The sequence below is a fragment of the Anomaloglossus baeobatrachus genome, chromosome 3, assembly GCF_048569485.1.
Source record: "Anomaloglossus baeobatrachus isolate aAnoBae1 chromosome 3, aAnoBae1.hap1, whole genome shotgun sequence".
Lineage (NCBI taxonomy): Eukaryota > Metazoa > Chordata > Amphibia > Anura > Aromobatidae > Anomaloglossus > Anomaloglossus baeobatrachus.
Window position 1 is genome coordinate 377318353 of NC_134355.1, and position 14052 is coordinate 377332404.

Sequence of the window (14052 nt, forward strand, 5' to 3'; positions counted from 1 at the left end):
TACTCGTGTGTCCTTAGCATTTGTGTGTCCAGCATTTTGTTTTTTTTCAGAGCTGGAGTGGGGCTTTAAATGCTCTCTGCTCCCTTTCATGTACTCAGCTTGCGATGGCTTCATCGTTTTTTAGCTCCCGGCGCTATCTTGTGCCTGTAATTTCTGACTCCTAATACAACTCAATGAGAGCAAGAACAAGGCAAGAACGAGGCTCTCATAGAGTTGCATTGGTTTGTGACCTCCAGCGTACTCCATGAAACACTGGACCAGCAGGCAAGTCACAAATCACAGTAGACCAACCTGAGGGATGCTGGAGATGAAGACTGCGACATGTGAGTAGAAGAAAGGGGACTTACACTTAAAGGGGTAGTCCCATCTCCAAGATCCTATCCCAATATGTAGTAGGAGTAATAATTATATTAGCAAATACCTCCACTTAGAAATGTAGTATAGTTCTTCTGATTCACTATGTCGCTTACCTCATGTGCAGGGCATCCATGGTTACGACCATGAGCAACTAACTGTCACTAAATGTGTGGTCATAACAATGGATACCCAAGGTGCTGCAATGCCTTACACATGAGGTAGGAGATATAGTGAATCAGAAGAACTATACTACATTTCTAATTGGAGGTATTTGCTAATATTATTGTTATTATTACACCTACTAGTTATTAGGATAGGATCTTGGAGATGGGAATAACCCTTTAACCTCATAACGACGGCCGTACGACTTAAAGCGGCGGCAAAACAGGGTACTCATTCTGTTCCGCCGCTTTAAAGCGGCGGCCCGAAAAAACCCTGTAGCGCCCCCCAGCGACCGAAAATCTCGGGGGTTTCAGCTACCGGGGGTAGCTGAGACCCCCCAGATTATGAATCGGGGTGTTTTTTTTGGACCCCGATCATGTGATCGGCGGTATACACTGTATACCGACGAACACATGAAAAAAAAAGAAATGGCCGGTAAAACTGATTTCTTTTTCATCTGACATGATCAAACATGTCAGATGAGAAACAAATCTAACCCCCTAGTGCCCCCAAAGCCCCCGGTACCGGAGAGTCCCCCCACCCCTACCCCCACCGGACATCCAAAATGGCGCCGAAGCGCACAGAAAACTGCCGCCGGCGCCGGCTCTGCAGTCATTTCCCTCCGATCTGAAATGATCAAACATTTCAGATCGGAGGGAAATGTCCTCCCCCTGACCCCTCCTCCGGTCCACCGGAGCCCTCTGGTCACCGGAGCCCCCTCCGGTTCTCCAGAGCCACCACCCCCCTCCCCCCTCCGGAGCGTGGAAGATGGCGGCGCACAGCGCGCGGCCGCATTCATTCTGCTCTTTCTGCCGCATGTGACACGTCACATGCGGCAGAAAGGTGTCCCCAGGTCCCACTAGGTCACCCCCCGTCACCCCCCGTCACCCCCCCCTCCAAGCCCCCGGTTATACGTTACCTGTCTGCAGCTCCGTCCTGCGATCACGCCGCCTCCTTCTTCAATGCTGGCGGCGCATGCGCAGACAGCAGCTGTCAGCTGGATCCCTGCAAGCAGGGATCCTGCTGACGTCGCAACTGCACAGGCTACTCCACTGTGGACCGGGGGAGGGTGAGTGCGGTAATCTGCAGTCACACTCCTCACATGGAGAGACTGCTGTTCCAGAAAATGGGGGGTACGTTCTGTGAGAGTGCCCCTCATATTCTGGAATGAGGTTACTGCAGGTCACTCTGCCCTAGGTTGGACCGGGGCAGTGTGAGTGCAGTATTCTCAGATTACTGCACCCACACTGCTCATGGAGAGCTTGCTCTTCCAGAAAATGGGGGATACGTTCCCTGAACGTGCCCCCCATATTCTAGAAGATCCAGAGTCGGCGTGGGACCTCCAAAATGGATTACAGCGACCGGAATTTCTTTATTTTCAATAAATTGGTAAAAGAGGAATGTTTCGGGGAGTGTTTTTTCAAATAAATTTTTTTTTGTCTTTTTTTTTTCTATTACTGACTGGGTTAGTGATGTCGGGTATCTGTTCAGATGCCGTGACATCACTAACCCCAGGGCTTGATGCCAGGTGACATTACAGCTGGTATCAACCCCATATATTACCCCGTCTGCCACCGCACCAGGGCGCGGGATGAGCTGGGGCGAAGCGCCAGGATTGGCGCATCTAATGGATGCGCCACTTCTGGGGCGGCTGCGGCCTGCTATTTTTAGGCTGGGAAGAGTCCAATAACCATGGCTCTTCCCACCCTGAGAATACCAGACCACAGCTGTCCGCTTCACCTTGGCTGGTGATCTAATTTGGGGGGGACCCCACGTTTTGGTTTTTTTTCAAAAAACGCCTGGGGAGCCCTCCAAATTGATCACCAGACAAGGTGAAGCTGTCAGCTGTGGTTTGCAGGCTACAGCTGTCTGCTTTACCCTAGCTGGCTATCAAAAATAGGGGGGACCCCACGTCGTTTATTTTAATTATTAATTTTTTGGGGGGCTAAATACAAGGCTAGGCACCCTTTAGTGCCACATGAAAGGCACTAAAGGACGCCAGCTTAGAATATGCAGGGGGTGGGACGTTATATATGTTTGACATCTATCCATTCATCCATTGTAGCATTTTACGCTGTGTGCCCACAATCAGGGTTTGCAGCGTTTTGGGCGCAGAGTGTGTCCATAGTGTGTCCCTGTGTCCATAATGCTGCGCTGTGCAGTAGAAGCACAGTGGAAGGATTTTTAGAAATCCCATGCCCAATGTGCTTCTTTTCTCCGCAGCATAAACCGACCTGTGGCGCAGCTTCCCGAGCCTCAGCATGTCAATTTATGCTGCGGAGATGAGTGTTCTCTGCAGGTAGCATAGAGCTCCACAGCGGCCTGAACCCAAATCGTGGGCATGGGCAGCTGCGTTCTCCCGTGGACAACACTCACATCTCTGCAGGAGGCTGACACTGTGTACTAGACGCCGTGTCGCTGGATCATGGCCACATAGCCTAAAAGTGAGACATTTGTTGCTACAGCAACATTTTTGTGAAGTACCTGTGGATTCAAAATGCTTACTATACTCCTGAATAAAATCCAGTTTCCAAAATGGAGTCACTTGTGGGGGGTTTCTGCTGTATAGGTACCCAAGGGGCCCTGCTAATGTGACATGGTGCGCGCAATTTATTTCAACTTTTCCAGAATTCAAATGGTGCTCCCTCCATTCCAAGCCCTCCCATTTATCCAAACAGAGGTCTTTGGCCACATGTGGGGTATCCCTGTGCTCATAAGACATTGGATAACAACCTGTGGGGTCCACGGTTTGTTGTTGTCTCTTGAAAAAGTGAGAAATTTGATGCTAAAGCAACAGTTTTGTGAAAAAAATGAAAATTTTCAATATGGCAACCTAAGCTTATCAAATTCTGTGAAGTACTCGTGGATTGAAACTGCTCACTATACACCTAGATAAAAGCCTTGAGGTGTCTTGTTTCCAGAATGAAGTCACTTGTGGGGGACCGCCACTGTTTAGGCACCTCAGGGGCTCTCCAAATGCAACCTGGCGTCCGCTATTGATTCCAGCCAATTTTGCAGTCAAATGGCACTCCTTCCCTTCCGAGCCCTGCCATGCGCCCAAACAGTTGATTTCCACCACATATAAGGTATCGCCAAACTCAGGAGAAATTGCACAATAAATTTTATGCTGAATTTTTTCCTTTTACTCTTGTAAAAAAAAAGCTACCTGGTTGAAATAACAATTTTGTGGTAAAATTTTATTTTTTTTTTTTCATGGCTCAACGTTATAAAATTCTGTGAAGCACCTGAGGGTTCAGGGTACTCACTAAACATCTAGATAAATTCCTTGAGGGGCCTAATTTCCAAAATGGGGTCACTTGTGCGGGGTTTCTGCTGTTTAGGTACCTTAGGGGACCTCCAAATGCGACATGGTGCCCGCAATCTTTTTCAGGCAAATTTCCTTTCTAAAATTCAAATATTGCTCCTTTCGTTCCAAGCCCTCCCATTTGTCCAAACAAAGGTTTCAGACCACATGTGAGGTATCACCGCGCTCATAAAAAAGTGGTTAACAAACCTTGAGGTCAAATTTTTGGAATTACCTCTTGAAAAAGTGAGAAAATTGATGCTAAAGCAACATTTTTGAGAAAATTATTAAAATTTTCAATATGACAACGTAACGTTAACAAAATCTGTGAAGTACCTGTGGGTCCAAAATGCTCAGTATACCCCTAGATAGAAGCCTTGAGGGGTCTAGTTTCCAAAATGGTGTCACTTGTGAGGGATTTCTTCTGTTTAGGTACCTTAGCGGACCTGTAAATGCAACATGGTGCCCGCAATCTATTTCAGCCAAATTTGCTTTCCAAAATTCAAATATTGCTCCTTCTGTTCCGAGCCCTCCCATTTGTCCAAACAGAGGTTTCTGACCACATGTGGGGTATCGGCGCGCTCATAAGAAAGTGGGGAACAAGTTTTGGCATCCATTTTGTTGTGTTATTTCTTCTAAAAGTGAATAAATTTGGGTTAGAGCAACATTTTTAGGTAAAATTTAATTTTTGCTTTTTTTTCATTCCACATTGCTTTTGTTCATGTGAAGCACCTGAAGGGTTAATAAACTTCTTGAATGTGGTTTTGAGTACTTTGGGGGGTGCAGTTTTTAGAATGGTGTCACTTTTGGGTATTTTCTGTCATCTAGGCCTATTGAAGTCACTTCAAATGTGATGTGGTCCCTAAAAAACTGGTTTTGTAAATTTTGATGTAAAAATGAGAAATTGCTGATAAACTTTGAACCCCTCTAACTTCCTAACAAAAAAAATGTTGTTTCCAAAATTGTGCTGATGTAAAGTAGACAAGTGGGAAATGTTATTTATTAACTATTTTGTGTCACAGAAATCTCTGGTTTAACGGTATAAAAATTCAAAAGTTGAAAATTGCTAAATTTTCAAAATTTTTGCCAATATTCAATTTTTTTCATAAATAAACACAAAAAATATTGTCCTAAATTTGGTACTAACATGAAGTCCAATATGTGACGAAAAAACAATCTCAGAATCACCGGGATCCGTTAAAGCGTTCCAGAGTTATAACCTCATGAAGTGACACTGGTCAGAATTGCAAAATTTGGTCTGGTCATTAAGGTGAAAATTAGCTCCGTCACTAAAGGGTTAAAGTACCACTCTAGCAGTGCAATTTAAAAAACAAACGCTGGAGTGCTGTCTAAACTTTATTCATTTTTTAATAAATAAAATATAAAACATATATAAGTTTGGTATCGCCATAATCATACTGATGTGGAGATCATTTTTACTATACAACAAAGTAAAAACAAACCCTGCAAAAAACAATGGCACAATTTTTTTTTTTTAAATGCCCTTTCACCCTACTTGAAATTTATTTCTATTCAAAACTTCAACTTGTCCCTCCTAAAACAAGCACTCACACAGCTATGTCAATGGAAAATTCAAAAGTTACAGGTCTTGCAACAAGAAGAGAGAAATAAAAATTACCAGACCATGGAAGGGTTAAGCTACAATAAAAAATCACTCACATGTTCTTTGTCCCTTTGTGTTATTTCTGTTTTAAACTCTATGGGGTCCACATTCCCAGTTTTCTCTGTGTACCTACGAATTGCTTCTTGTTTCAGTACGGATAATAAGCCCTTTGGATTATGAAACGCTCCAAGCCAATATATTGGCATTTTTTCACGACCCTATTTTTATATAAGTAAAAAAAAATTACAGGAGATGCAAACTAATGGTTACAACAATATTACTACAAACAGATAACATTTAGCCTTCTGACCTTGTCTCACATCTTTGGCTCATTTACACGTTCATATTGTATTTTTATTTATTGTTTTATTGAAAAAACAATGCTAATATCATAAAAAAAAATTCTGGACTAATGATGTCTACTTTAGTAAGTAGCTGTTTCTGCAGCATTGCACTGTTTTTCTATTATATTCTATATCTATATCTATTCTATTGCTCTATTCTTCTGTGAAATTTCTGAATAAATTGACAGCTGTGTTGGGAGTGGCTCTACAGAGGGTGACTGTCCAGTCAGGATAAGAACACAAAGCTTTGACAATGGGAATATTAACACTCAGGACTTGATTCAACATGTGTTGTTCTTGTCGATCTTGACGTGGGGGTGTGCTGGAGTCAGACACTCCTGATTAATGAAGTTGTGCACTCCCATTCATGAATTGGGATTGCTGGAGGAGTGGCGTGTGCCTCCATGTATGCCTCACCATCCGATGCCATTGGGGAATTAATTTGAAGACTGGTGATCGGTACACCCCCGTCTTGCCCCAGATACTCCCACTTCGTCAGAGTTAGGGAAAATGGTGTGAAAACACTAAAACGTCGCAACATTCTAGTGTAGCCTTTAGTTGCACCAAAATGTAACTTTTCAAAACTGTTTACGCCAGAATACTGGTATAAAAGCTTGAATGAATCAGGCCCCACATTTTCAATGTATTGATATTATTAAGCGTAATAACAGAAAATCCGCACAACAGAAGTCTAAGTAGTTAACGATCTGTATTGCACATTCGATTTTGATCTATATTTTCATAGGTGACTGTGAAGCAGCCCTTTGGGTTCATCCATAGCCTTTTGTTCTCATCCACGGTATTTGAATTTATTTAGTATTTACCTTTTTAAGTAAAAAAAACCTGGAGTGGATCCTAATTAGAGAATAATATAATGTAAGATGTTTAAGTCATGTGTCACATGTAACATTTCTGCTGTCTATTTCCTGTACAAAAGGTGAAATCTGCAGCCTCAATATACTCATAAAATCTCATCCACAATACTGCTACTGATATATGCAGAATATTTTCCACCTGTTAAATACAGTTGGAAGATTTACACATACCCTTTACAGCCCAAAAAAGGAAAAAGAATGCACAATGTGAATGAGATTTTAGAAATCTAATTTATTTTACTGCTACTGTAAAGCACTTTTTTCCACAGAGCTAAAAACAAAGTGAACAAGCCCTTATACTTCCCAGAAAAATTCTGTTTTATAAGCCAAGTTGGTTGAAGAGGGGCATAACTTTGGAACGTAGGGCCACAGAAGAAAAACTGTTCCAGAATCGGTGAAGCAGCAATAATTGGAGGGGTACTCAGCTAAATTAGAAAATCCAAAGTTAATAATAACAACTTTACAAGCTTTTACTCACAAGTTGAAGTAACTTCTCGAAGTGTAATATTCTCTGTTGTAAATCTTGTATAAAGTGAGAGACAGACCTATCAAGTGGGCAAGAAAAGCCCCACGCCATACTACACCAGTGTGCCGGAGGCTTCTTCTGATACAATTCATAAACAATGGTAATGATGGCAGCATCTGAAAGTTGATCTCCTAAAATGTCAGATGATTCCAAAGAATTTTTTATCATCTTAATGAATAAGAAAAAACAAAAATTTAGATTTAGTTGCTGAACACACAGTACAAAATCTTTCTTTTCTTAAATATACAAACTGCTTAATAATTTATACAGATGTTTTTGTCTTGATGTACTATGTAAAATAATGGATACCTTGATGGATGCCATGTGTCGGCCATATACATCCCACAGTCTCCCATCTTAAAAAGAAAAAACTTACCGTATATGTGAAGTGCAGCATTTTAGTGGATGATGTGAGAATATATTGCATTGGTATCATGACAAAAAGTATATCTTATCTGGTGTATTCATCCATATAACGTACATTAATAATACATTTTGAATTCTTTTTAATGATATTATTAGGGACGAGCGGACTGCTCGGTGCTCGGTAAGCATAACGAACATTTTGATGCTCGGGTGCTTGGTACTCATTTACAGAGTATAATGGAAGTCAATGAGGAACTCCATAATCTTCCGGAAAAATGATCTGCAGGCGGTTGACATAATGGACTTCAAGAAAATGGCCGCATCAACCGCTGGAAAATCAATGGAGCCCGCAGCGCTCTCACAGTCAATGGCATTCGCTGCGGCGATACTCCACAGTTATTGTTGACCCTCTGTCCTGTGACCCGCCTGAGCCGCTCCACTGCAGTGACACTCCCCCCTCCTCCGAACCTTCAGTATCGCCAACCTTGCACCACCACCGCTACCCCAGTAAGGCATATCCGGTTTATAAGACGCACCTCCTTTTTTTTTTGGTTTTGGGGAAAAAAAGTGCGTCTTATAATCCGGAAAATCTAAAAAAAAAAGTTTGTTACGCTGTTTGCCGATTGGTTTAATTTATTTTAGATTTTGACAGATCCCATATTTCTGAATGGAGTGAAACCACGTGTATTGTTTTTTCAATTGGGCAAAAGGGTCTGATCTGAATTTATGTTTTTATTTTTTTCATATTTTTAAAATTATTTTTTACTTTTTATTGTATTTACTAGTTCCCTTAGGGTACTTGAAACTGTAATCGAATAATAGCTTGTTCTATACAGAGCAGTGACTAAGTTCACAGGAGGATAGTAATGACAGAAAAGGGAGTCATCAGCTGACTCCTGGCTGTCATAAAAACCCACCGGTGCCCCGATCGTGTGACGGACACGGTGATGGGAGCAGGGAATGACACTCCCCACTGCTGGAATATGTTAATTTCCACTGACCGAGATTGACAGCGGAATTTAATTGGCTAAGAGCTGCGGGTGGATCGGAGATTCACCTGCGGCTCTTAAGCAGTTAAATCCCGCTGTCAATAAACCTAATAAACCAACCAAGGCAAGGCTTTCTTGTATGATATCAAATAGTTCAATCCAAAAACCTTTGATTACCCTACTAGTACAAATAATATGATCCCAGTTTGTTTCAGTTTCATAAGGAAAGGACAGATGAGCGTATGAAAATCTGAGTTTCATCCAGAGAACTTGGCGATTTTCATCCATATTGTCCAACAAGACTCTATTTTTTATTTCCATGTGCAATCCTTTTTTTTTGATACATCTACTTTCAAAAATGTACATGATCAGTTGTACATCCCAGATTAATAATGGAAATGTATCCGTAAAAATCAAATTCCAAATAGATATTCTGTGTGTGATAGGATTTTTAATTTTTTTTTTCATGCACCCATAGACTTGAATGAGCAAGGAATGGCAATAGTGCATGCTGCAATTTTTATCTTTCACGTATACACTTGGTCCATGTGATAAATTAATTTGAAGACCCCTGTTGGATTATATTGGTCAGTGCACTTATCTGAACGAGTCTTAAAGGGAAAGGGAACCTGTCACCAGATTTGGGGCTTATAAGCTGCGGCCAACACCAGTGGGTTCCTATATACAGCATTCTAACATGCCGTATATAAGAGCCCAGGCAACTGTGTAGAACATAAAAAACACTTTATAATACTCACCTAGGGGGTCAGTGGGGTGCAAACTGGTAAGATGGGTGGCGCCGTTGTCCGTTAACGGCGCCTCCTCTTTCGGCCATCTTTGTCCTTCTTTTTCTGAACCCGCGTGCAAGACGTATCCTACGTCATATACCCTCGCCGGTATTGAAGTCCTGCGCAGGCGCACTTTGATCTGCCTTGAGCAGGGCAGAGCAAAGTATTTTAGTGCTCCTGCGCAGGACCTCAATACCGGCCTGTGTGCATGACGTAGGACACATCATGCACCCAGGCTTCAGAAGAAGGAGGACCAAGATTGCCGAAAGAGGAGGCGCCAGTAAAGGAGAACGGCGCCACCCAGCTGACCAGTTTGCACCGCACCGACCCCCTAGGTGAGTATTAAATAATTTTTTTTATGTTCTACACAGCGGCCTGAGCTAATATATACAGTATGTTAGAATCCTGTATACAAGAGCCCACTGGTGGTGGCTGCAGCTTATAGGGCCCAAATCTGGTGATAGGTTCCCTTTAACAATGAGAGCACACTGAATTTTCTAACCCTTCTCAGAAACAAAGGAGCATATTACAAATGGTTCATTAAACTTAATCGCGTCCATTTATTCTGCTTACTATTTCTCAAGGTACTATTTTCTTGAATAGAATCCCATTGCTTTATTGTCAATATTCTATTAACCAACCATTTTTTCACTCTTGAAAGAAATATGCTTAAGCAAACCTTCCAACAGAAATTTGTACATTTTAGATATTAGTCTACTTTGTGAGCTGGTGAAGAAAATAAGTTGATAAATCTTCTGAAATTTATTTTTTAAAAAAGGTACTTATTTTTTAGTAGTCTTAAAGACCTGTTTAAGAAAAATTTCTACCTGCCAAATATTTATTTTTCTTCAATAACGTCATAACTAATCATTTGCCCATCCTGTATATCAACCCAAGCAGTTGATTCTCGTTATCTTCCCAACAATGAAAACTCCCATGTTTCAGGAATTCCTTAAGATGGAATCATGCCAAATCGGGGTGAACTTAGCGCAATTAAAGTGAACCTGTCAGGTGCAATATGCACCCAGAACCACAAGCAGTTCTGGGTGTATATTTCTAATCCCTGCCTAACTGTCCCTGTATACACTAGCATAGATAAAGAGATCTTTAGAAAAAGTATTTCTAAAGATCTTTTATCTTATGCTAATGAGTGCAAATGTGGTGCCCCCGAGGCTTCAGTCACCACAGAGTACTGCACCTGATCTAAGGTGTAGTGCTTAACCTGGATCTGGAGGAGGTCGGGACCGGTTTCACCACTTACACAATCAAAATACACCACCTGGTTGCCCTCCCCAATGGGGAGCGGGTTAGGGTAGGATCTTAAGATAGCCTTCAAACATGGGGGGCACCACCCACTAGTGACAGGGACCCTGGGAAGGAGCAGCCACCAGGGGGAGTCAGGAGCCAACACAACAGTTAGGAGTTCTCCAGCAGGAGAGGAAAGGAGCAGATTTGTCTGACCGGTACTACCTGGGCGAGAGGCACAAAGAGTGAGTAAAGACGACTTTAGGGCTTGGGAACAAAATGGGTCCCCTCGGGTATTGGATTTATTTGAAAGTAGGTCCCTCTTACCCTTCTCTGAGCTGGTGTCTAAATTCAACTTACCCAGTAATTTATTTTTTTTACCAGTATCTTCAAATTAGACACTTTTTAAGCACTTTCCATCTGGGCTCATCAGCATCAAGAAATCAGTTCTTGGCAGACTTTCTTCTGAAGGAATCGATATCTGCCAAGGGCCTGTCCTTATTATATCACCACTTCACCTCTCAGCCGGAAGGACAGACTCTATCATACATGATAAAGTGTGAAAGAGAATTAGCCCTCTTTGCCACCCCATCAGTGGCACGCGGCCTCCCGGGTGGTGCTTGGGTCCTCCGCTTGCCTCAATCACTTGGGGCAGATTAAAAAAGTCCACATGGGATGGTATAGGTGCCCAGCTCAGATAGCTAGGTTTGCGCCAGACTACTCTCCCCTCTGTTGGAAGGGTTGGGGCATGATGGGGACCCTGGGGCATCTCTGATGGTCTTGCCCTGAAATTCTCAGCTTCTGGAATCGGGTCCTCGACCTAATAGCAGAAGTATGCGAGACTAGACTCTCTCCCTCCCCTCAAATGGGGATTCTACATATGGGTTTGGATGCCTTCCCATCTCCCATTGCTCAGTGCATTTCTCATATCCTAATCTCAGTCAGACAGTGTATAGCAGCCAGGTGGAAATCCCCTGAGATACCGATTATGGAGGAAGTGATTGCTAGAATCAACACGCACTTCCAATATGAAACTCTGTTGGCCAGCAGTGCCTCCCTGGCCTTAAAAATTCAAAACTGTTGGGCAATTTGGTCAGCCTCTCCCTGGGCCTCTCCCCCTCTAAAACTGTAACAACCTGCTTGTGTAATAGGTTGGACTGCTAGTCGTATAACATGTCGTTCTGACCAATTTTGTTTCTTTCTACAATAAGTTAGCATTGTGTATTGTTGTAAGTTACCTTCCCCCCTCCCGCTCCCAATACCTCCTACTCCCCCCCCCCCCCTGTGCTCAATATTCCTGTGACCCTGACTCGCCCGTTAGGGCGTTGATGTCTCGGCTTTTGTATGATGTTATGCTTTTCTTTTCTGTAAAGCCTTTTCCTTCCAATAAAAAATTAAGGATTTAAAAAAAAAAAGTGTGAGTAAAGACACCTGGAACCGCAGAATCTGAATCTGACTCTTATTACTGCGCCGCCGCCCCGCGCCTCGGCGCCAAAGGCCATCGCCATCACTACTCTCCTCATCATCCTCCCCGGGGCCCGCTCCACCTCTAGGGAGCAATACCATCTCTGCTGCTATTACCATACGCCCCGGAGGACAGCGATAGTATCGGCTGCTAATCCCTGGCCACTTACCACAGGTGGCATCTTGACAACCTTCCTATTACAACCCCCATCATCCTCCCTCCTTATTGGTGTACACCTCGGGGCACGAAGCCAGGCAGGCCACCGCAACATCCCTGATCACCACACCCGCCTGGTGACAAGTAACTCGGGTACGGGACCCCGTGCCTGAATCCCCCTGCCCCCTGGGTGCTACACAGGGACTAGTCCCAAGGGCGTTATATCCCCCTTCTAGTCCGACCCTGTGGGCGTGCTAACATACTAAGAGGCCAGACTAGTCGGGGGCTATAATGCCCATGGGACTAGTCCCTGCGCTCATTAGCATACAATGAAAGATCTTTAGAAATACTTTTTCTAAAGATCTCTTTATCTATGCTAGTGTATACAGGGACGGTTAGGCAGAGATTAGCAATATACACCTAGAACTGCTTGTGGACCTGGGTGCATATTGCACCTGACAGGTTCACTTTAATTTCTCCCTTTTTTAATTTTTTCATTTAACATATTTAGTTAAATCACCAGAAATCTTTACTCCTAGATTTTAAAGCAACTTGAAGTTGGAATTATTTCCCTGCCTAATTGAAGAACAATTTCTAACAGATCTAGCAATCAATCTATAAATGTCTTAAATCACAAAAGGACCAGGAGCATTAACTCCTAATAATCTATAATGATACTCACCTGCAGATTATTTCTAATTTCAGACAGCAGTGACATAAGACGACTAAGTTCTTTCTTTAAAAACAGATTGAATGGTGTGTCTCCTCCAAGTTTTTTTAGGCGGTCATTGATAAAATCCTTGTAGCAAAATAAAAATAAAGTTATGTATCGCCAGTGTGGTCTAAAGGAATATTCTAGACACACATGTATATTATAATTGCTTATCCAAATTAGAAGAATACATATTTACCCGACTCCATCCTCGTGGTAGCTTGGACAAAATGGAAGAACAGATGTCATGAACCTCTGACAGCCTGAGAATATATATGTCAGCAGAGTTGGGCAAAATCTCTGGAGGAGTCAATGATAAAGAATGAGGACTTGCAAATGATGCCAGTTTCACACCTTATGGTAAACATATAAAATGGATTTCAATGGTTTTATTGCAACTATGAATGTTACCTAACAACACTGGTATTATGTAGGTAAGTTGCACAAGCAGGCATGATGGCGCACGCTTGTTTAATACTTGACCAACTGTGCCATGCATTACACCTCAAATCTTAGTCTAGTCCCTGACAGTGTGCAAACGCTGTTGATAGCAACCCTAAGCTCTATTTGTTACACTGTACCAAAGAGAGCTTAATATGGGTTTTTCCCGCTTCTTACTTTATCCCAGAATGTGTCGTTAAAAAGTTACAAATATCTACAAAGTAGATAGAAGATAAGACATATGGTATAAGAAAGTATTGAATAAAAAAAAACAGGAGAAAAAAACCCCTATCTTTTATTATGGCGATTAAAAAAATGCCCAGAGAGAACTGGAGATATCAACAATAAATAATAGAGTCAAAAACAAAAAATAAATGGGAAAAAAACAAGTTAAAGCAGAGAAGGTTCAGCAGAGATCCCCTATATTTAGATACACTATGAAACCCAGTTTAGAGACTAAGAATATGGCCTCCCTGGAGGGTAGAAGAACTAGAATGTAAAGACTTATGGGTATTAGAGGGATCCCTATGAAAACTGGCTCTAATACACCCCTACTAAATTGTTCTGAAAGCCTACCTCGCCACATAGGTTGGCACCTTAGATTGCGAGAGTGCGCTCCCTCCCCCCTCCTCTCAGCATTGACAAGTCCCTAGGTATCCCTGAGCAAACCCTCACTGATAACAGCCTCTTTAGTTAAT

At 42.4% G+C, this 14052-nt stretch overlaps 1 protein-coding gene across 1 annotated transcript in view; it reads right to left on the bottom strand.

Annotated features, from left to right (window-relative positions):
* LOC142297246 (dynein axonemal heavy chain 5-like) overlaps positions 1-14052 on the bottom strand; it is a 460910-nt gene that overhangs the window by 8138 nt on the left and 438720 nt on the right. Inside the window, exons 102-105 of the mRNA XM_075341502.1 lie at positions 13113-13267; positions 12884-13000; positions 7145-7360; positions 5504-5665 (exon numbers count right to left, since the gene is read on the bottom strand). Coding sequence (XP_075197617.1) covers positions 5504-5665; positions 7145-7360; positions 12884-13000; positions 13113-13267 — 650 coding nt within the window. The remainder of the gene's footprint in view (positions 1-5503; positions 5666-7144; positions 7361-12883; positions 13001-13112; positions 13268-14052) is intronic.